This window comes from Oncorhynchus clarkii, chromosome 20 (genome assembly GCF_045791955.1).
Source record: "Oncorhynchus clarkii lewisi isolate Uvic-CL-2024 chromosome 20, UVic_Ocla_1.0, whole genome shotgun sequence".
In the NCBI taxonomy this organism is placed as follows: Eukaryota; Metazoa; Chordata; class Actinopteri; order Salmoniformes; family Salmonidae; genus Oncorhynchus; species Oncorhynchus clarkii.
Genome location: NC_092166.1, coordinates 3,461,903 through 3,486,697, shown reverse-complemented (window position 1 = coordinate 3,486,697; position 24,795 = coordinate 3,461,903). Strand labels below are relative to the sequence as shown.

Sequence of the window (24,795 nt, the reverse complement as noted above, 5' to 3'; positions counted from 1 at the left end):
TTGTAGTGCACTACCCCTATGGGCCCTTTTCTATTGTAGTGCACTACCCTATGGGCCCTGGTCTATTGTAGTGTACTACCCTATGGGCCCTGGTCTATTGTAGTGCACTACCCCTATGGGCCCTGGTCTATTGTAGTGCACTATGGGCCCCTATGGGCCCTGGTCTATTGTAGTGCACTACCCTATGGGCCCTGGTCCATTGTAGTGCACTACCCCTATGGGCCCTGGTCTATTGTAGTGCACTACCCTATGGGCCCTGGTCTATTGTAGTGCACTACCCGATGGGCCCGGGTCCATTGTAGTGCACTACCCCTATGGGCCCTGGTCTATTGTAGTGCACTACCCTATACTGTAGTGCCCTGGTCTATTGTAGTGCACTACCCCTATGGGCCCTGGTCTATTGTAGTGTACTACCCTATGGGCCCTGGTCTATTGTAGTGCACTACCCTATGGGCCCTGGTCTATTGTAGTGCACTACCCCTATGGGCCCTTTTCTATTGTAGTGCACTACCCTATGGGCCCTGGTCTATTGTAGTGCACTACCCCTATGGGCCCTTTTCTATTGTAGTGCACTACCCTATGGGCCCTGGTCTATTGTAGTGCACTACCCCTATGGGCCCTTTTCTATTGTAGTGCACTACCCCTATGGGCCCTGGTCTATTGTAGTGCACTACCCTATGGGCCCTGGTCTATTGTAGTGTACTACCCTATGGGACCTGGTCTATTGTAGTGCACTACCCCTATGGGCCCTGGTCTATTGTAGTGCACTACCCTATGGGCCCTGGTCTATTGTAGTGCACTACCCCTATGGGCCCTGGTCTATTGTAGTGCACTACCCTATGGGCCCTGGTCTATTGTAGTGCACTACCCCTATGGGTCGTGGTCTATTGTAGTGCACTACCCCTATGGGCCCTGGTCTATTGTAGTGCACTACCCTATGGGCCCTGGTCTAAAGCAGTGCACTAATATAGTATAGAGTATAGGGAGCCACTTGGGAAGCAACTCTAAACAGAATATCTCCCTCAGTCTCAGGCAATGTGTCATAGGATCGGAGGTTAGAGGTCAGGGTTGGCTTGCAGGTCAGGGCAAGCATTTAATTTATCATTGGAGATTCAGACTTACTTGCTCTGTGGAGGAAAACATGTTTCCTTGATGCTGCTCAGATAACAACAATGTTACAGAGAGAGAACGATAAACACAGGAAGGAGAGAGAGAGAGAGAGAGAGAGAGAGAGAGAGAGAGAGAGAGACAGAGAGAGAGAGAGAGAGAACGATAAACACAGGAAGGAGAGAGAGAGAGAGAGAGAGAGAGAGAGAGAGAGAGAGAGAGAGAGAGAGAGAGAGAGAGAGAGAGAGAGAGAGAGAGAGAGAGAGAGAGAGAGAGAGAGAGAGAGAAAGAAAGAGAGAGAGAGAGACAGAGAGAGAGAAAGCAAAGAGATTGTCAACAAACAGTTGATTGACAGACACAGTATAGGTCACAGATCATTAGGTTGGTGCTAACATGCTACTACAGGCCACAGAAGACCAGGGAAAAAGTTTCAAGGAAAGGATTTGTTTTTTGAAGAGGAACGTGCTACAAGGGAAGGGAAGGGCGCGTTTTGGAGTGTTTTAATACTAATTTTCAGGAGAGTAGAAAAGAAAGTATGAGGCAAGGCTTTCAGACAATAACAGACTGCAAAAGTGACGCAGAACTCCCAAACGAGCTAAATGCCTTTTATGCTCGATTCGTGGAATATAACACTGTGCCTTGCGTGAGGGCTCCTGTTTTCCGGATGACTGTTATCTCACTCTCCATGACCGATGTGAGAAAAACAGGTTAACAATCATAAGGCCAGAATACCAGGGAGCTTTGCGGTCAAAGGGTGGTGCAGTTGCCATACCAAGCGGTGATGCAGCCAGTCAAGATGCTCTCGACGGTGCAGCTGGAGAACTTGCTTGGAGGTTAACAGTGTTTTTTCAGGTAGTTTAGGTTGGCTTGGAGGTTAACAGTGGTTTTTCAGGTAGAGTAGGTTGGCTTGGAGGTTAACAGTGGTTTTTCAGGTAGAGTAGGTTGGCTTGGAGGTTAACAGTGGTTTTTCAGGTAGAGTAGGTTGGCTTGGAGGTTAACAGTGGTTTTTCAGGTAGAGTAGGTTGGCTTGGAGGTTAACAGTGGTTTTGTGTGTACCAACAGGGCTTTAGGACAGGGCTGTGGGACAGGGCATAGGACCAAACCGTTTCAGAGGGAAGGTAGGTACCAGGGCAGGGAAAGACAGGGCTGTAGTACAGGGCTGTGGGACAGGGCTGTGGGACAGGGCTGTAGTACAGGGCTGTGGGACAGGGCTGTAGGACAGGGCTGTGGGACAGGGCTGTAGGACCAAAATGTTTCAGAGGGAAGGTAGGTACCAGGGCAGGGAAAGACAGGGCTGTAGTACAGGGCTGTGAGACAGGGCTGTAGGACAGAGCTGTAGGACCAAACCGTTTCAGAGGGAAGGTAGGTACCAGGGCAGGGAAAGACAGGGCTGTAGTACAGGGCTGTAGTACAGGGCTGTGGGACAGGGCTGTAGGACAGGGCTATTCAGATACTAGGGGGCTGAAGGTACAGAGGATGAGAGAAGAAGAGATGATGGAGAGGAGAAGTTGACTGAGGAAGAGGAAGGTAAATCAAACTAATAGTGGGGATGAGGATGGAGGGAGGGAACGTGGGAGGGAGGGAAGGATGATGGAGGGAGGGAGGGAACGTGGGAGGGAGGGACGTGGGAGGGAGGGAAGGATGATGGAGGGAGGGAAGGTGGGAGGGTGAGGGGTGGTGGAGGGAGAGAAGGAACGTGGGAGGGAGAGAAAGATGATGGAGGGAGGGAGGGAACGTGGGAGGGAGGGATGATTGAGGGAGGGGAAATGGGAGGGAGAGAGGGATGATGGAGGGAGAGAGGGGTGATGGGAGGGCGAGAGGGATGATGGAGGGAGGGATGGAATGTGGGAGGGAGGGATGATGGAGGGAGGGAACATGGGAGGGAGAGAAGGATGATGGAGGGAGGGAGGGAACGTGGGAGGGAGGGATGATTGAGGGGGGGAACATGGGAGGGAGAGAAGGATGATGGAGGGAGGGATGGAATGTGGGAGGGAGGGATGATGGAGGGAGGGAACATGGGAGGGAGAGAAGGATGATGGAGGGAGAGAGGGATGATGGAGGGAGAGAACATGGGAGGGAGAGAGGGATGATGGAGGGAGAGAGGGATGATGGGAGGGCGAGAGGGATGATGGAGGGAGGGATGGAATGTGGGAGGGAAGGAACATGGGAGGGAGAGAAGGATGATGGAGGGAGGGAGGGAACGTGGGAGGGAGGGATGATTGAGGGGGGGAACATGGGAGGGAAAGAAGGATGATGGAGGGAGGGAGGGAACGTGGGAGGGAGGGATGATTGAGGGAGGGAACATGGGAGGGAGAGAAGGGTGATGGAGGGAGGGAAGGAGGGAATGTGGGAGCGAGGGAGGGACATGTGAGGGAGGGAACAGAAAGCAGGCAGTTACCCACCTATTCACGATCAGATACACACGGCCATTGACTTTAGCATTACTGTATGAGGAGAGGTAGGAATGGAGAGATGACCGAGGAGGAGGAGAGATGACCGAGGAGGAGGAGAGATGACCGAGGAGGAGGAGAGATGACCGAGGATGAGGAGAGATGACCGAGGAGGAGGAGAGATGACCGAGGAGGAGGAGAGATGACAGATGGCAGTAGATTAGAAAGACAAGGGAAGCAGAAAAAAGGGCAGATGATAATCAAGTAGGAAATGGATGAGAAACCAATAGACCACCACACAGACCACCACACAGACCACCACACAGACCACCACACAGACCACCACACAGACCACTACACAGACCACCACACAGACCACAACACAGACCACCACACAGACCACTACACAGACCACCACACAGACTAACACCACACAGACTGCCACACAGACTACCACTACACAGACAACCACACAGACCACCACTACACAGACCACCACTACACAGACTACCACTACACAGACTACCACACAGACTACCACGACAGAGACCACCACTAAACAGACCACCATGACACAGACCACCACTACACAGACCACTACACAGACCACCACTACACACACCACTACACAGACCACCACTACACAGACTACCACACAGACTACCACTACACAGACTACCACACAGACCACCACACAGACTACTACCAAGACCACTACACAGACTACCACACAGACCACTACACAGACTACTACACAGACCACTGCACAGACCACTACACAGACCACTACACAGACTACCACTACACAGACCACCACTACACAGACCACCACTACACAGACTACTACACAGACCACCACCACACAGACCAAAACACAGACCACCACACAGACTACTAGACAGACCAAAACTACACAGACCACTACACAGACCACCACTACACAGACTACTACACAGACCACCACCACACAGACCACAACACAGACCACCACACAGACTACTAGACAGACCAAAACTACACAGACCACTACACAGACCACCACACAGACCACCACCACACAGACCACAACACAGACCACCACACAGACTACTAGACAGACCAAAACTACACAGACCACTACACAGACCACCACTACACAGACCACTACACAGAACACTACACAGACCACCACTACACAGACCCCCACACAGACCACTACACAGACCACCACACAGACCTACACAGACCACTACAGTTTCATCATTTCTCTGTGAAATAACCCCCTAAATGAGGTAGTTATAATGACAGCATGATATCAGAAACACAGACCACCCAGTTAATCCCAGGACATAAACATGTCAAAATTAGTTAAACCATTTCTGGGCTCAGAGCCAGTCACCCAGCTCACCTTTAGATTCTGCCACAAACTCATGTTAGCACCCCAAACTAATGCCCAGGCTTTAGCTCAGTGGGTTAACCTAGTCTATAGCAGTATCAGGGTTCAACCCCCAGTCAGCTCATCTGTAGATGGTGCTGAAACTCATGTTAGCTCCCCAAACTAATGCCTAGGCTTTAGCTCAGTGGGCTAACGTAACACATGGTTCAAAGCCCCTGGTCTGTCACTCAGTCTCACCTGTAGATGGTGCTGAGACTCATGTTATCTCCCTGTATTGACAACTAGTCCTAAACTTTAGCTCAGTGGGCTAACACAGTCAGTCACTCAGTCTCACCTGTAGATGGTGATGTCCTGTTTTTGGGACACATCCTTCAGGTCCGTGAGCAGCAGGAAGTGGTCGTGGAAGTAGTGAAGGTGAAGGATACACACCAGGAGGAAGGAGGTGGGGATGAAGATACGTGTGAAGAGCATCGCTACGGAGAACTGTTCTAGCCCCAGGTCCTTCAGTCTGGAGAGAGAGGAGGGGAGAGACAGAGACCATACCATACATCACATCTCAACCCCAGGTCCTTCAGTCTGGAGACAGACCACACCACATCTCAACCCCAGGTCCTTCAGTCTGGAGACAGACCACACCATATCTCAACCCCAGGTCCTTCAGTCTGGAGACAGACCACACCATATCGCTACCCCAGGTCCTTCAGTCTGGAGAGAGAGGAGGGGAGAGACAGAGACCAAACCATACATCATATCTCAACCCCAGGTCCTTCAGCCAGGAGACAGACCACACCAAATCTCAACCCCAGGTCCTTCAGCCAGGAGACAGACCACACCCTATCTCAACCCCAGGTCCTTCAGCCAGGAGACAGACCACACCATATCTCAACCCCAGGTCCTTCAGCCAGGAGACAGACCACATCATATCTCAACCCCAGGTCCTTCAGCCAGGAGACAGACCACATCATATCTCAACCTCAGGTCCTTCAGTCAGGAGACAGACCACACCATATCTCAACCCCAGGTCCTTCAGTCTGGAGACAGACCACATCATATCTCAACCCCAGGTCCTTCAGTCTGGAGACAGACCACAATCATATCTCAACCTCAGGTCCTTCAGCCAGGAGACAGACCACACCATATCTCAACCCCAGGTCCTTCAGCCAGGAGACAGACCACACCATATCTCAACCCCAGGTCCTTCAGCCAGGAAACAGACCACATATTATCTCAACCCCAGGTCCTTCAGTCTGGAGACAGACCACATCATATCTCAACCCCAGGTCCTTCAGTCTGGAGACAGACCACATCACATCTCAACCCCAGGTCCTTCAGTCTGGAGACAGACCACATCATATCTCAACCCCAGGTCCTTCAGTCTGGAGACAGACCACATCATATCTCAACCCCAGGTCCTTCAGTCTGGAGACAGACCACATCACATCTCAACCCCAGGTCCTTCAGCCAGGAGAAAGGCCACACCATATCTCAACCCCAGGTCCTTCAGCCAAGAGACAGACCACACCATATCTCAACCCCAGGTCCTTCAGCCAGGACAGACCAAACATCATATCTCAACCCCAGGTCCTTCAGCCAGGAGACAGACCACATCATATCTCAACCCCAGGTCCTTCAGCCAGGAGACAGACCACACCATATCTCAACCCCAGGTCCTTCAGCCAGGAGACAGACCACATCATATCTCAACCCCAGGTCCTTCAGCCAGGAGACAGACCACATCATATCTCAACCCCAGGTCCTTCAGTCTGGAGACAGACCACACCATATCTCAACCCCAGGTCCTTCAGCCAGGAGACAGACCACATCATATCTCAACCCCAGGTCTTTCAGCCAGGAGACAGACCACACCATATCTCAACCCCAGGTCCTTCAGTCTGGAGACAGACCACACCATATCTCAACCCCAGGTCCTTCAGTCTGGAGACAGACCACATCACATCTCAACCCCAGGTCCTTCAGCCAGGAGACAGACCACATCATATCTCAACCCCAGGTCTTTCAGCCAGGAGACAGACCACACCATATCTCAACCCCAGGTCCTTCAGTCTGGAGACAGACCACACCATATCTCAACCCCAGGTCCTTCAGCCAGGAGACAGGCCACACCATATCTCAACCCCAGGTCCTTCAGCCAAGAGACAGACCACACCATATCTCAACCCCAGGTCCTTCAGCCAGGAGACAGACCACACCATATCTCAACCCCAGGTCCTTCAGCCAGGAAACAGACCACATATTATCTCAACCCCAGGTCCTTCAGTCTGGAGACAGACCACATCACATCTCAACCCCAGGTCCTTCAGTCTGGAGACAGACCACATCATATCTCAACCCCAGGTCCTTCAGTCTGGAGACAGACCACATCACATCTCAACCCCAGGTCCTTCAGTCTGGAGACAGACCACATAATATCTCAACCCCAGGTCCTTCAGCCAGGAGACAGACCACACCATATCTCAACCCCAGGTCCTTCAGCCAGGAAACAGACCAAACATCATATCTCAACCCCAGGTCCTTCAGCCAGGAGACAGACCACATCATATCTCAACCCCAGGTCTTTCAGCCAGGAGACAGACCACACCATATCTCAACCCCAGGTCCTTCAGTCTGGAGACAGACCACACCATATCTCAACCCCAGGTCCTTCAGCCAGGAGACAGACCACATCATATCTCAACCCCAGGTCTTTCAGCCAGGAGACAGACCACACCATATCTCAACCCCAGGTCCTTCAGTCTGGAGACAGACCACACCATATCTCAACCCCAGGTCCTTCAGCCAGGAGACAGACCACATCATATCTCAACCCCAGGTCTTTCAGCCAGGAGACAGACCACACCATATCTCAACCCCAGGTCCTTCAGTCTGGAGATAGACCACACCATATCTCAACCCCAGGTCCTTCAGCCAGGAGACAGACCACATCATATCTCAACCCCAGGTCCTTCAGTCTGGAGACAGACCACACCATATCTCAACCCCAGGTCCTTCAGCCAAGAGACAGACCACACCATATCTCAACCCCAGGTCCTTCAGCCAGGAGACAGACCACCCCATATCTCAACCCCAGGTCCTTCAGTCTGGAGACAGACCACATCATATCTCAACCCCAGGTCCTTCAGTCTGGAGACAGACCACACCATATCTCAACCCCAGGTCCTTCAGCCAGGAGACAGACCACACCATATCTCAACCCCAGGTCCTTCAGCCAGGAGACAGACCACATCATATCTCAACCCCAGGTCCTTCAGCCAGGAGACAGACCACATCATATCTCAACCCCAGGTCCTTCAGTCAGGAGACAGACCACACCATATCTCAACCCCAGGTCCTTCAGTCTGGAGACAGACCACATCATATCTCAACCCCAGGTCCTTCAGTCAGGAGACAGACCACACCATATCTCAACCCCAGGTCCTTCAGCCAGGAGACAGACCACACCATATCTCAACCCCAGGTCCTTCAGCCAGGAGACAGACCACACCATATCTCAACCGCAGGTCCTTCAGCCAGGAGACAGACCACACCATATCTCAACCCCAGGTCCTTCAGCCAGGAAACAGACCACATCATATCTCAACCCCAGGTCCTTTAGTCTGGAGACAGACCACATCACATCTCAACCCCAGGTCATTCAGTCTGGAGACAGACCACATCACATCTCAACCCCAGGTCCTTCAGTCTCACATCTCAACCCCAGGTCCTTCAGCCAGGAGACAGACCACATCATATCTCAACCCCAGGTCCTTCAGTCTGGAGAGAGGGGAGGGGAGAGACAGAGACCAAACATCATATCTCAACCCCAGGTCCTTCAGCCAGGAGACAGACCACATCATATCTCAACCCCAGGTCTTTCAGCCAGGAGACAGACCACACCATATCTCAACCCCAGGTCCTTTAGTCTGGAGACAGACCACATCACATCTCAACCCCAGGTCCTTCAGTCTGGAGAGAGAGGAGGGGAGAGACAGAGACCAAACATCATATCTCAACCCCAGGTCCTTCAGCCAGGAGACAGACCACATCACATCTCAACCCCAGGTCCTTCAGTCTGGAGACAGACCACACCATATCTCAACCCCAGGTCCTTCAGCCAGGAGACAGACCACACCATATCTCAACCGCAGGTCCTTCAGCCAGGAGACAGACCACACCATATCTCAACCCCAGGTCCTTCAGCCAGGAAACAGACCACATATTATCTCAACCCCAGGTCCTTCAGTCTGGAGACAGACCACATCATATCTCAACCCCAGGTCCTTCAGCCAGGAGACAGACCACATCATATCTCAACCCCAGGTCTTTCAGCCAGGAGACAGACCACACCATATCTCAACCCCAGGTCCTTCAGTCTGGAGACAGACCACACCATATCTCAACCCCAGGTCCTTCAGCCAGGAGACAGACCACATCATATCTCAACCCCAGGTCTTTCAGCCAGGAGACAGACCACACCATATCTCAACCCCAGGTCCTTCAGTCTGGAGACAGACCACACCATATCTCAACCCCAGGTCCTTCAGTCTGGAGACAGACCACACCATATCTCAACCCCAGGTCCTTCAGCCAGGAGACAGACCACATCATATCTCAACCCCAGGTCTTTCAGCCAGGAGACAGACCACACCATATCTCAACCCCAGGTCCTTCAGTCTGGAGAGAGAGGAGGGGAGAGACAGAGACCAAACATCATATCTCAACCCCAGGTCCTTCAGCCAGGAGACAGACCACACCATATCTCAACCCCAGGTCCTTCAGTCTGGAGACAGACCACACCATATCTCAACCCCAGGTCCTTCAGTCTGGAGACAGACCACACCATATCTCAACCCCAGGTCCTTTAGTCTGGAGACAGACCACATCACATCTCAACCCCAGGTCATTCAGTCTGGAGACAGACCACATCACATCTCAACCCCAGGTCCTTCAGTCTGGAGAGAGAGGAGGGGAGAGACAGAGACCAAACATCATATCTCAACCCCAGGTCCTTCAGCCAGGAGACAGACCACATCATATCTCAACCCCAGGTCCTTCAGTCTGGAGAGAGGGGAGGGGAGAGACAGAGACCAAACATCATATCTCAACCCCAGGTCCTTCAGCCAGGAGACAGACCACATCATATCTCAACCCCAGGTCTTTCAGCCAGGAGACAGACCACACCATATCTCAACCCCAGGTCCTTTAGTCTGGAGACAGACCACATCACATCTCAACCCCAGGTCCTTCAGTCTGGAGAGAGAGGAGGGGAGAGACAGAGACCAAACATCATATCTCAACCCCAGGTCCTTCAGCCAGGAGACAGACCACATCACATCTCAACCCCAGGTCCTTCAGTCTGGAGACAGACCACACCATATCTCAACCCCAGGTCCTTCAGCCAGGAGACAGACCACACCATATCTCAACCGCAGGTCCTTCAGCCAGGAGACAGACCACACCATATCTCAACCCCAGGTCCTTCAGCCAGGAAACAGACCACATATTATCTCAACCCCAGGTCCTTCAGTCTGGAGACAGACCACATCATATCTCAACCCCAGGTCCTTTAGTCTGGAGACAGACCACATCACATCTCAACCCCAGGTCATTCAGTCTGGAGACAGACCACATCACATCTCAACCCCAGGTCCTTCAGTCTGGAGAGAGAGGAGGGGAGAGACAGAGACCAAACATCATATCTCAACCCCAGGTCCTTCAGCCAGGAGACAGACCACATCATATCTCAACCCCAGGTCCTTCAGTCTGGAGAGAGAGGAGGGGAGAGACAGAGACCAAACATCATATCTCAACCCCAGGTCCTTCAGCCACGAGACAGACCACATCATATCTCAACCCCAGGTCCTTCAGTCTGGAGAGAGAGGAGGGGAGAGACAGAGACCAAACATCATATCTCAACCCCAGGTCCTTCAGCCAGGAGACAGACCACATCATATCTCAACCCCAGGTCTTTCAGCCAGGAGACAGACCACACCATATCTCAACCCCAGGTCCTTTAGTCTGGAGACAGACCACATCACATCTCAACCCCAGGTGTTTCAGTCTGGAGAGAGAGGAGGGGAGAGACAGAGACCAAACATCATATCTCAACCCCAGGTCTTTCAGCCAGGAGACAGACCACACCATATCTCAACCCCAGGTCCTTTAGTCTGGAGACAGACCACATCACATCTCAACCCCAGGTCCTTCAGCCAGGAGACAGACCACATCATATCTCAACCCCAGGTCCTTCAGTCTGGAGACAGACCACATCATATCTCAACCCCAGGTCCTTCAGCCAGGAGACAGACCACATCACATCTCAACCCCAGGTCCTTCAGTCTGGAGACAGACCACACCATACATCACATCTTTCACTAATGCAGGACTAAATGTATAGAGAAATGTAGGTGTCTGAGCATTGCAAATGTTCTCTTTAGCAATTTTGTGAACTTTAGGGCCAGAGGTCAGGGATCAGGACTCACTTCTCTTTGCTCATGCCAGTCATGTTAGACCAGAAGGGTAGGGAGGGTCAGGGGTTAGGGGTCAGGGGTTAGGACTCACTTCTCTTTGCTCATGCCAGTCATGTTAGACCAGAAGGGTAGGGATGGTCAGGGGTTAGGGGTCAGGGGTTAAGACTCACTTCTCTTTGTTCATGCCAGTCATGTTAGACCAGAAGGGTAAGGAGGGTCAGGGGTTAGGGGTCAGGGGTTAGGACTCACTTCTCTTTGCTCATGACAGTCGTGTTAGACCAGAAGGGTAGGGAGGGTCAGGGGTTAGGACTCACTTCTCTTTGCTCATGCCAGTCATGTTAGACCAGAAGGGTAGAGAAGTCTCAAACTGGAAGGTGTAGACCAGGACGAGGACCAGCATGGTGTAGACCACCACAGACATCCAGAAGTACTTCAGGATCCTCCTCCAGTACTCATAGTGCACCTGGAGACAACACACACACACACAGACACACAGACACACAACACACACACACAGACACACGCCAGGTTGGTTTAAATGTTTCACTGTGTTGTTTGCTCAGACCTTTGGGGTTTGAGCTGGGGGGACAGGGACGTTCATCCCTCTTACTGTGTTGTTTGCCCAGACCTTTGGGGTTTGAGCTGGGGGGACAGGGGCGTTCATCCCTCTTACTGTGTTGTTTCCCCAGACCTTTGGGGTTTGAGCTGGGGGGACAGGGGCGTTCATCCCTCTTACTGTGTTGTTTGCCCAGACCTTTGGGGTTTGAGCTGGGGGGACAGGGACGTTCATCCCTCTTACTGTGTTGTTTCCCCAGACCTTTGGGGTTTGAGCTGGGGGGACAGGGACGTTCATCCCTCTTACTGTGTTGTTTGCCAAGACCTTTGGGGTTTGAGCTGGGGGGACAGGGACGTTCATCCCTCTTACTGTGTTGTTTGCCCAGACCTTTGGGGTTTGAGCTCAGGTGACCCCAAACCTTTGAATGGTAGTGTGTGTGTGTGTGTGTGTGTGTGTGTGTGTGTGTGTGTGTGTGTGTGTGTGTGTGTGTGTGTGTGTGTGTGTGTGTGTGTGTGTGTGTGTGTGTGTGTGTGTGTGTGTATCATGCATGCCTGTTTCTATATATGTGTGTGTGTGTGTGTGTGCGTGCGTGCGTGCGTGCGCGTGCGTGTACCTGATAGAGCGCCACACAGAAGAGAAGGAGCATCATGTAGATGATCTTATACATGAACATGCGTGTGTGTGTGTGTGTGTGTGTGTGTGTGTGTGTGTGTGTGTGTGTGTGTGTGTGTGTGTGTGTGTGTGTGTGTGTGTGTGTGCGTGCGTGTGTGTGTGCATGCGTGCGTGTACCTGATAGAGCGCCACACAGAAGAGGAAGAGCATCATGTAGATGATCTTATACATGACCATGCGTCCCTCGAAGCTGACGAAGAAGAACATCCCTCCACAGATATAGATCCAGTATTTCACCAGCATCTCCATCACCATGTTCCCCAGAACCTGCATAATGTCCTGCTCCCCTCCTTCCTCATCCTCCTCTTCCTCTATAAACAAGGTACCAGACAGGAGATACCGGGTAAGTGGTCCTACATGATGAATTGTACGTAAATGATAGCTGTGTGGACAACAGGATGTAAATGATAGCAGTGTGGACAACATGATGTAAATGATAGCAGTGTGGATAACAGGAAGTAAATGATAGCAGTGTGGATGACAGGATGTAAATGATAGCAGTGTGGATAACAGGATGTAAATGATAGCAGTGTGGACAACAGGATGTAAATGATGGCAGTGTGGACAACAGGATGTAAATGATGGCAGTGTGGACAACAGGATGTAAATGATGGCAGTGTGGACAACAGGATGTAAATGATAGCAGTGTGGACAACATGATGTAAATGATAGCAGTGTGGATAACAGGAAGTAAATGATAGCAGTGTGGATGACAGGATGTAAATGATAGCAGTGTGGACAACAGGATGTAAATGATGGCAGTGTGGACAACAGGATGTAAATGATAGCAGTGTGGACAACAGGATGTAAATGATGGCAGTGTGGACAACAGGATGTAAATGATGGCAGTGTGGACAACAGGATGTAAATGATAGCAGTGTGGATAACAGGATGTAAATGATAGCAGTGTGGACAACAGGATGTAAATGATAGCAGTGTGGATAACAGGATGTAAATGATAGCAGTGTGGATAACAGGATGTAAATGATAGCAGTGTGGATAACAGGATGTAAATGATAGCAGTGTGGACAACAGGATGTAAATGATGGCAGTGTGGACAACAGGATGTAAATGATAGCAGTGTGGATAACAGGATGTAAATGATAGCCGTGTGGACAACAGGATGTAAATGATAGCAGTGTGGATAACAGGATGTAAATGATAGCAGTGTGGACAACAGGATGTAAATGATAGCAGTGTGGATAACAGGATGTAAATGATAGCAGTGTGGATAACAGGATGTAAATGATAGCAGTGTGGATAACAGGATGTAAATGATAGCAGTGTGGACAACAGGATGTAAATGATGGCACTGTGGACAACAGTATGTAAATGATGGCAGTGTGGACAACAGGATGTAAATGATGGCAGTGTGGACAACAGGATGTAAATGATGGCAGTGTGGACAACAGGATGTAAATGATAGCAGTGTGGATAACAGGATGTAAATGATAGCAGTGTGGACAACAGGATGTAAATGATAGCAGTGTGGATAACAGGATGTAAATGATAGCAGTGTGGATAACAGGATGTAAATGATAGCAGTGTGGATAACAGGATGTAAATGATAGCCGTGTGGACAACAGGATGTAAATGATGGCAGTGTGGACAACAGGATGTAAATGATAGCAGTGTGGATAACAGGATGTAAATGATAGCCGTGTGGATAACAGGATGTAAATGATAGCAGTGTGGACAACAGGATGTAAATGACAGCAGTGTGGACAACAGGATGTAAATGATAGCAGTGTGGATAACAGGATGTAAATGATAGCCGTGTGGATAACAAGATGTAAATGATAGCAGTGTGGATAACAGGATGTAAATGATAGCAGTGTGGATAACAGGATGTAAATGATAGCAGTGTGGATAACAGGATGTAAATGATAGCAGTGTGGACAACAGGATGTAAATGATAGCAGTGTGGACAACAGGATGTAAATGATAGCAGGATGTAAATGATAACAGGATGTAAATGATAGCAGTGTGGACAACAGGATGTAAATGATAGCAGGATGTAAATGATAACAGGATGTAAATGATAGCAGTGTGGATAACAGGATGTAAATGATAGCAGTGTGGACAACAGGATGTAAATGATAGCAGTGTGGACAACAGGATGTAAATGATAGCAGTGTGGACAACAGGATGTAAATGTTAGCAGTGTGGACAACAGGATGTAAATGATAGCAGTGTGGACAACAGGATGTAAATGATGGCAGTGTGGACAACAGGATGTAAATGATGGTAGTGTGGACAACAGGATGTAAATGATAGCAGTGTGGACAACAGGATGTAAATGATAGCAGTGTGGACAACAGGATGTAAATGATAGCAGTGTGGATAACAGGATGTAAATGATAGCAGTGTGGACAACAGGATGTAAATTATAGCAGTGTGGATAACAGGATGTAAATGATAGCAGTGTGGACAACAGGATGTAAATTATGGCAGTGTGGACAACAGGATGTAAATGATAGCAGTGTGGATAACAGGATGTAAATGATAGCAGTGTGGACAACAGGATGTCAATGATAGCAGTGTGGACAACAGGATGTAAATGATAGCAGGATGTAAATGATAACAGGATATTGTAGCATTTGCTGTAATGTCATTCCTGTGATAACGTTGCCTGAGACCTGAAGACTTGTGTTAGCTCCCTGAGCTAATGCCCAGGCGTCAGCTCAGCGGGCTAACACAGTTTTGTGGCATGCAGGAAACCCAGATTTGAACCCAGTCGGTCACACATGATAAAAACAGTATGTTGTTGGCCAGCTGTGATATTGGTTCTGACCCTTCTTCTTCTTGGGTTGGTTATCCACATGTACGTCAGTGAGTACAGCATCCTCCTCTCTCTGCTCCTCCTGTCTCTCTGTCAGAGTCTGTATCAGCAACAGCCAAAAGCTCAACAGGCATAGGATCTAGAGACAGACAACAGACAACAGACATCATTACCGACACAGGAAGTACAGACAGCAGACATCATCACTGGCACAGGACGTACAGACAACAGACATCATTATAGACACAGGAAGTACAGACAACAGAGATCATTACAGACACAGGAAGTACAGACAACAGAGATCATTACAGACACAGGAAGTACAAACAACAGACATCATTACAGACAAAGGAAGTACAGACAACAGCACTGAGATAAAATGGGATCAAGAGAGACTGTCACATAAATGTTATTTTAGAAAGAGACCTGATTGATCCAAGATGGCAGCGGTTTCACATCCTCAGCAGTTAGACATATCAGTTCTGTCTCTACCCGTTTACTCAGACCAGTTCTGTCTCTACCTGTTTACTCAGAACAGTTCTGTCTCTACCTGTTTACTCAGAACAGTTCTGTCTCTACCTGTTTACTCAGAACAGTTCTGTCTCTACCTGTTTACTCAGACCAGTTCTGTCTCTACCTGTTTACTCAGAACAGTTCTGCCTCTACCTGTTTACTCAGAACAGTTCTGTCTCTACCCGTTTACTCAGAACAGTTCTGTCTCTACCCGTTTACTCAGAACAGTTCTGTCTCTACCTGTTTACTCAGACCAGTTCTGTCTCTACCCGTTTACTCAGAACAGTTCTGTCTCTACCTGTTTACACAGAACAGTTCTGTCTCTACCCGTTTACTCAGAACAGTTCTGTCTCTACCTGTTTACTCAGAACAGTTCTGTCTCTACCTGTTTACTCAGAACAGTTCTGTCTCTACCTGTTTACTCAGACCAGTTCTGTCTCTACCCGTTTACCTTGGAACCCAGCTGCCTGAAGGGCACGTCCATCTTGAGGAAGAGTCCAGGTACGGGCTCCAGCAGCTCAAAGCTCCAGATGTACTGCAACACAATGAGCAGGTTCCCGTAGAGCACCATGAAGGGAGAGGTTAGCATGGTGTAACGACGACGGTCCCTCACCATCCACAACATACACGACCACATCAGGAACACAAACGTCAGCCAGCTAACATACGTGATGCTCCACGCCTGGGGAGGGAGAGACAGAAAGAGAGAGGGGGGGGTAACAGAGAGAAGATCCAGATCTCAGGGAATTAGATCAAAGTTCTGAATTGGTACAAAATATATACTGTACACACTACAAGTACTGAGGTTTAAAAATAAGCTCAACTGGACACCTTAATGAGGCAGTGAATGAACTGAGAGAGAAAGCACACAGGGCATTCTACGACATTAAAAAGCTAATTAAAATACCTATTAAAATGTGGCTAAAACTAATTGAACATGTCATTGAACCAATTGCACTTTATGGCAGCGAGGTGTGGGGTCCACTTGCAAAACAAGATTTCATCAAATGGGACAAACACCCCATTGAAACCCTGCATGCAGAGTTCTGTAAGATTCTCATATATGTCCAGAGGAAAACTACAAACAAAGCATGCAGGGCAGAATTAGGTCAACATCCACTAATAATAAAAACTCAAAAAAGAGCAATTCAGTTTTGGAAACATCTAAAATACAGTGACCCCCTCTCATATCACTACCAAGCCCTGCAATGCCAAGAGCTGGGCAAAGAAAAGTCCCCTCATCCAGCTTGTCCTGGGACTGAGTTCACAAACCTGTTCTACTAACACACTGAAGCCTCAGTCCCCTCATCCAGCTTGTCCTGGGACTGAGTTCACAAACCTGTTCTACTGACACACTGAAGTCTCAGGACCAGAACATCCAATCAATCAGGATAAACCAAATTACAACACAGTCAAACTAAAACTACATGACTTATTGGGAAACACAAGAACAAACACAAAACCAAATGCAGTGCTATCTGGCCCTAAATAGACAGTACACTGTGGCTAAATATTTGACCATGGTTGTGATCAAAACCTTAGAAAAACCTTGACAAAGTACAGGCTCAGTGAGCACAGCCTTGCCATTGAGAAGGATAGACACAGGAAAACCTGGCTCCCTGTAGAGGAAAGGCTGTACAACCACTGCACCACAGCAGAACCTGTCTCCCTGTAGAGGAAAGGCTGTGCAACCACTGCACCACAGCAGAACCTGGCTCCCTGTAGAGGAAAGGCTGTGCAACCACTGCACAACAGCAGAACCTGGCTCCCTGTAGAGGAAAGGCTGTGCAACCACTGCACAACAGCAGAACCTGGCTCCCTGTAGAGGAAAGGCTGTGCAACCACTGCACAACAGCAGAACCTGGCTCCCTGTAGAGGAAAGGCTGTGCAACCACAGCACAACAGCAGAACCTGGCTCCCTGTAGAGGAAAGGCTGTGCAACCACCGCACAACAGCAGAACCTGGCTCCCTGTAGAGGAAAGGCTGTGCAACCACTGCACCACAGCAGAACCTGGCTCCCTGTAGAGGAAAGGCTGTGCAACCACTGCCCAACAGCAGAACCTGGCTCCCTGTAGAGGAAAGGCTGTGCAACCACCGCACAACAGCAGAACCTGAGACAGAGCTGCATTTCCTGACAAAATGTAAAAAATATAAAACAATTAGAGAGTGACATTTCCCCAAATGTGAAACCCTTATTCAAGGTTTCAAAGACCTCTCTGATGAGGATAGGCTACCCGTCCTGTTGGGGGAGGACGCAGAGAGCTGTGGGTTGGCAGCGCACTACATTGCTGCCTGTCATAAGATGAGGGACAGTGTCTGACAGACCAATCAACCTGCACATGTCCTCTACTGTATGCTTATTGTTATTGTTGAATGTATGGTTATTTTGACCCTTGGGTATTGTTGTTACTGTTGTCCCATTAACAATTTTGATTATAATTTTTATTTTATATTGTAAATATCCTAAATAATCTTTGACAATATGTACATTGTTAGGTCATGCCAATAAAGCAAATTTAATTTAATTTAATTGAAAATTGAGAGAGAGGGAGATAGAGGGAGAGAAAGAGAGAAGTAGAGATAGAGAGAGAGAGAGAGGGTCAAAAGAGACATGGATATATATATAGACAACAGGTGGAAATTATAGGCAATTAGCAAGACAGCCCCAATAAAGGAGTGGTTCTGCAGGTGGTGACCACAGACCACTTTTCAGTTCCTATGCTTCCTGGCTGATGTTTTGGTCACTTTTGAATGCTGGCGGTGCTTTTACTCTAGTGGTAGCATGAGACGGAGTCTACAACCCACACAAGTGGCTCAGGTAGTGCAGCTCATCCAGGATGGCACATCAATGCGAGCTGTGGCAAGAAGGTTTGCTGTGTCTGTCAGCATAGTGTCCAGATTATGGAGGCGCTACCAGGAGACAGGCCAGTACATCAGGAGACGTGGAGGAGGCCGTAGGAGGGCAACAACCCAGCAGCAGGACCGCTACCTCCGCCTTTGTGCAAGGAGGAGCAGTAGGAGCACTGCCAGAGCCCTGCAAAATGACCTCCAGCAGGCCACAAATGTGCATGTGTCTGCTCAAACGGTCAGAAATAGACTAAATGAGGGTGGTATGAGGGCCCGACGTCCACAGGTGTGGGTTGTGCTTACAGCCCAACACCGTGCAGGACGTTTGGCATTTGCCAGAGAACACCAAGATTGGCAAATTCGCCACTGGCGCCCTGTGCTCTTCACAGATGAAAGCAGGTTCACACATGTCACATGTGACAGACGTGACAGTCTGGAGACGCCGTGGAGAACTTTCTGCTGCCTGCAACATCCTCCAGCATGACCGGTTTGGCGGTGGGTCAGTCATGGTGTGGGGTGGCATTTCTTTGCCTCCATGTGCTCGCCAGAGGTAGCCTGACTGCCATCAGGTACCGAGATGAGAGCCAGTTTCATCATAGCGCTTGATGGTTTTTGTGACTGCACTTGAAGAAACTTTCAAAGTTCTTGACATTTTCCGGATTGACTGACCTTCACGTCTTAAAGTAATGATGGACTGTCGTTTCTCTTTGCTTATTTGAGTTGTTCTTGCCCTAATATGGACTTGGTCTTTTACCAAATAGGGCTATCTACTGTTTACCACCCAGACCTTGTTACAACACAACTGATTGGCTCAAACACATTAAGAAGGAAAGAAATTCCACAAATGAACTTTTAACAAGCCACACCAGTTAATTGAAATACATTCCAGATGACTACCTCATGAAGCTGGTTGAGAGAATGCCTAGAGTCTCTAACACTTTTTTGGTTACTACATGATTCCATATGTGTTATTTCATAGTTTTGATGTCTTCAACTATTATTCTACAATGTAGAAAATAGTAAAAATAAAGAAAACTCTGGATTGAGTCCAAACTTGTGACTGGTACTGTACTTCCATAAATTTTTTAAACTGGGACCTTCAGATGAGTTTTGTGAGGCCTGTGAGGCATGTGGGAGCAAAACATGACGTGTTCGACAGAGTCTCATCTTTCCATAATAGTTTCTAGCCCAAACGGTTTGGATGCTACAGATATTTGAGAGAAGACCGATTTTCTGGTCTGACAAACACTGCTTTAGCTCTGCCACCTTCCACAGATGCGGAAGGCCGACATAGGAGGATGAGGTGGATTGAGACACAGCCCATGCAAAACAAACAGATCTCTAGCTTAAACAGGCAGATTTTGATAGGGATTTTGTATCATGCTAATTAGATTTAAAGGTTTGAAGTAATGTTCTCGAGTTGTTCCAAGAACGTTTAGAAACAACATTTTTCTTTGGGAATTTCAGTACTTCAGTGTAACGTTTCCTACAGGTTTTCCTCATGGTTCTATTTAAAGTCACGTTCTCAAATTGTTCAGAGAAAGTTAAAAAAAACTTGTAACGTTCAGAGAACGTTCTAAGAATGTTATCTAAAAACATTCCATTCTCAGCATCAACAAAACTCTATCTTCCGTCTTGTGAAGTGTGTTCAGGTCTGTTTGCCGTGCCAAACTAACTATCCACACCCGATCTTAATAAGTTTTCTATGAAATGCTGTCTGTTTGAATAGGCTAAAAATGAACAGCTTTTGCATGCGTAAAGAAACACGACATGCTAGCTCCATCATAGTGGCTTAGCGGACTAATTCCATGGATAGAGAACAGAAGGTTAAGGGCGCTGTACTGCAGTGCCAGCTGTGCCACCAGAGACTCTGGGTTCGCGCCCAGGCTCTGTCGTAACCGGCCGCGACCGGGAGGTCCATGGGGCGACGCACAATTGGCCTAGCGGGTTAGGGAGGGTTTGGCCGGTAGGGAAATCCTTGTCTCATTGCGCACCAGCGACTCCTGTGGCGGGCCAGGCGCAGTGCGCACTAACCAAGGTTGCCAGGTGCACGGTGTTTCCTCTGACACATTGGTGCGGCTGGCTTCCGGGTTGGATGGCGCTGTGTTAAGAAGCAGTGAGGCTTAGTTGGGTTGTATCGGAGGACGCATGACTTTCAACCTTCGTGTTATGGTGAGTGAATGAGGACCCAAAAGCGAACTAACTTAAACAGAGCTTCTTTAATAACCAAACATAGGTAGGCTCAGATAGACCGGCAGATTCCGACAGGACAGGACAAGGTTACAGCAAACATGACGATAGTCTGGCTCAGGCATGAAACACAACAAACAAGAATCCGACAAGGACAGGAACAGAAACAGAGAGAGATATAGGGACCTAATCAGAGGGAAAAAGGGAACAGGTGGGAAACGGGGTGAATGGGTAGTCAGAGGAGACAAGGAACAGCTGGGGGAAAGCGGGGGAGAAAAGGTAACCTAACAACGACCAGCAGAGGGAGACAGGGTGAAGGGAAAGGACAGAGACAAGACACAACATGACAGTACATGACAGTACCCCCCCACTCACCGAGCGCCTCCTGGCGCACTCGAGGAGGAAACCTGGCGGCAACGGAGGAAATCCTCGATCAGCGCACGGTCCAGCACGTCCCGAGAGGGAACCCAACTCCTCTCCTCAGGACCGTACCCCTCCCAATCTACGAGGTACTGGTGACCACGGCCCCGAGGACGCATGTCCAAAATTCTACGGACCCTGTAGATGGGTGCGCCCTCGACAAGGATGGGGGGGGGGGGGGGGAAGACGAGCGGGGGCGCGAAGGACGGGCTTGATGCAGGAGACATGGAAGACCGGGTGGACGCGACGAAGGTATCGCGGAAGAAGAAGTCGAACTGCGACAGGATTAATGACCCGAGAAATACGGAACGGACCAATGAACCGCGGGGTCAACTTGCGAGAAGCCGTCTTAAGGGGAAGGTTCTGAGTGGAGAGCCAAACTCTCTGACCGCGACAATATCTAGGACTCTTAGTTCTACGCTTATTAGCAGCCCTCACAGTCTGCGTCCTATAACGGCAAAGTGCAGACCTGACCCTCTTCCAGGTGCGCTCGCAACGTTGGACAAAAGCCTGAGCGGAGGGGACGCTGGACTCGGCGAACTGAGATGAGAACAGCGGAGGCTGGTACCCGAGGCTACTCTGAAAAGGAGATAGCCCGGTCGCAGACGAAGGAAGCGAGTTGTGGGCGTATTCTGCCCAGGGGAGCTGTTCTGACCAAGACGCAGGGTTGCGAAAAGAAAGACTGCGTAAGATGCGACCAATAGTCTGATTGGCCCGTTCTGCTTGACCGTTAGACTGGGGGTGAAAGCCGGAAGAGAGACTGACGGAAGCCCCAATCAAACGGCAAAACTCCCTCCAAAATTGAGACGTGAATTGCGGACCTCTGTCCGAAACGACGTCTGACGGAAGGCCATGAATTCTGAAAACATTCTCGATGATGATTTGTGCCGTCTCTTTAGCAGAAGGAAGCTTAGCAAGGGGAATGAAATGAGCCGCCTTAGAGAACCTATCGACAACCGTAAGAATAACAGTCTTCCCCGCTGACGAAGGCAGTCCGGTGACAAAATCTAAGGCGATGTGAGACCACGGTCGAGAGGGAATAGGAAGCGGCCTGAGACGGCCGGCAGGAGGAGAGTTACCGGACTTAGTCTGCGCGCAGACCGAACAAGCAGCCACGAAACGACGCGTGTCATGCTCCCGGGTGGGCCACCAAAAACGCTGGCGAATGGAAGCAAGCGTACCCCGAACGCCAGGGTGGCCGGCTAACTTGGCAGAGTGAGCCCACTGAAGAACGGCCAGACGAGTAGGAACGGGAACGAAAAGAAGGTTCCTAGGACAAGCGCGCGGCGACGGAGTGTGAGTCAGCGCTTGTTTTACCTGCCTCTCAATTCCCCAGACAGTCAACCCGACAACACGCCCCTCAGGGAGAATCCCCTCGGGGTCAGTGGAGGCTACTGAAGAACTGAAGAGACGAGACAAAGCATCAGGCTTGGTGTTCTTAGAGCCCGGACGATAAGAAATCACGAACTCGAAACGAGCGAAAAACAGCGCCCAACGCGCCTGACGCGCATTAAGTCGTTTGGCAGAACGGATGTACTCAAGGTTCCTATGGTCAGTCCAAACGACAAAAGGAACGGTCGCCCCCTCCAACCACTGTCGCCATTCGCCTAGGGCTAACCGGATGGCGAGCAGTTCGCGGTTACCCACATCATAGTTACGTTCCGACGGCGACAGGCGATGAGAAAAATACGCGCATGGGTGGACCTTGTCGTCAGAGAGGGAGCGCTGAGAAAGGATGGCTCCCACGCCCACCTCTGACGCGTCAACCTCGACAACGAACTGTCTAGAGACGTCAGGTGTAACAAGGATAGGAGCGGATGTAAAACGATTCTTGAGGAGATCAAAAGCTCCCTGGGCGGAAACGGACCACTTAAAGCACGTCTTGACAGAAGTAAGGGCTGTGAGAGGAGCTGCCACCTGACCGAAATTACGGATGAAACGACGATAGAAGTTCGCGAAGCCGAGAAAGCGCTGCAGCTCGACGCGTGACTTAGGGACGGGCCAATCAATGACAGCTTGGACCTTAGCGGGATCCATCTTAATGCCTTCAGCGGAAATAACAGAACCGAGAAATGTGACGGAGGAGGCATGAAAAGTGCACTTCTCAGCCTTCACAAAAAGACAATTCTCTAAAAGGCGCTGGAGGACACGTCGAACGTGCTGAACATGAATCTGGAGTGACGGTGAAAAAATCAGGATATCGTCAAGGTAAACGAAAACAAAGATGTTCAGCATGTCTCTCAGGACATCATTGACTAATGCCTGAAAGACAGCTGGAGCGTTAGCGAGGCCGAAAGGAAGAACCCGGTATTCAAAGTGCCCTAACGGAGTGTTAAACGCCGTCTTCCACTCGTCCCCCTCCCTGATGCGCACGAGATGGTAAGCGTTACGAAGGTCCAACTTAGTGTAAAACCTGGCTCCCTGCAGGATCTCGAAGGCTGAAGACATAAGAGGAAGCGGATAACGATTCTTCACTGTTATGTCATTCAGCCCTCGATAATCTATGCAGGGGCGCAGAGACCCGTCCTTCTTCTTGACAAAAAAAAACCCCGCTCCGGCGGGAGAGGAGGAGGGGACTATGGTACCGGCGTCAAGAGCTACAGACAAATAATCTTCGAGAGCCTTACGTTCGGGAGCCGACAGAGAGTATAGTCTACCCCGGGGGGGGGTGGTTCCCGGAAGGAGATCAATACTACAATCATACGACCGGTGTGGAGGAAGAGAGGTGGCCCTGGACCGACTGAACACCGTGCGCAGATCGTGATATTCCTCCGGCACCCCTGTCAAATCACCAGGCTCCTCCTGTGAAGAAGAGACAGAGGAAACAGGAGGGATAGCAGACATTAAACATTTCACATGACAAGAGACGTTCCAGGAGAGGATAGAATTACTAGACCAATTAATGGAAGGATTATGACAAACTAGCCAGGGATGGCCCAAAACAACAGGTGTAAAAGGTGAACGAAAAATTAAAAAAGAAATGGTTTCACTATGATTACCAGAAACAGTGAGGGTTAAAGGTAGCGTCTCACGCTGAATCCTGGGGAGAGGACTACCATCCAGGGCGAACAAGGCCGTGGGCTCCTTTAACTGTCTGAGAGGAATGTCATGTTCCCGAGCCCAGGTCTCGTCCATAAAACAGCCCTCCGCCCCAGAGTCTATTAAGGCACTGCAGGAAGCTGACGAACCGGTCCAGCGTAGATGGACCGACAAGGTAGTGCAGGATCTTGAAGGAGAGACAGGAGTAGTAGCGCTCACCAGTAGCCCTCCGCTTACTGACGAGCTCTGGCCTTTTACTGGACATGAAGTGACAAAATGACCAGCTGAACCGCAATAGAGACAGAGGCGGTTGGTGATTCTCCGTTCCCTCTCCTTAGTCGAGATGCGGATACCTCCCAGCTGCATGGGCTCAGCACCCGAGCCGGCAGAGGAAGATGGTAGTGATGCGGAGAGGGAGGCGACGGAGAGCGCGAGCT

General features: G+C 49.8%; 1 protein-coding gene across 1 annotated transcript in view; it reads right to left on the bottom strand.

The window, feature by feature from the left end:
- Positions 1–24,795, bottom strand: part of LOC139376512 (piezo-type mechanosensitive ion channel component 2-like) — a 178,450-nt gene that overhangs the window by 75,229 nt on the left and 78,426 nt on the right. The window contains exons 11-17 of the mRNA XM_071119199.1: positions 16,314–16,544; positions 15,362–15,488; positions 12,685–12,872; positions 11,654–11,802; positions 5,207–5,380; positions 3,510–3,551; positions 1,123–1,155 (exon numbers count right to left, since the gene is read on the bottom strand). Of these exons, the coding sequence (XP_070975300.1) occupies positions 1,123–1,155; positions 3,510–3,551; positions 5,207–5,380; positions 11,654–11,802; positions 12,685–12,872; positions 15,362–15,488; positions 16,314–16,544 (944 nt within the window). The remainder of the gene's footprint in view (positions 1–1,122; positions 1,156–3,509; positions 3,552–5,206; positions 5,381–11,653; positions 11,803–12,684; positions 12,873–15,361; positions 15,489–16,313; positions 16,545–24,795) is intronic.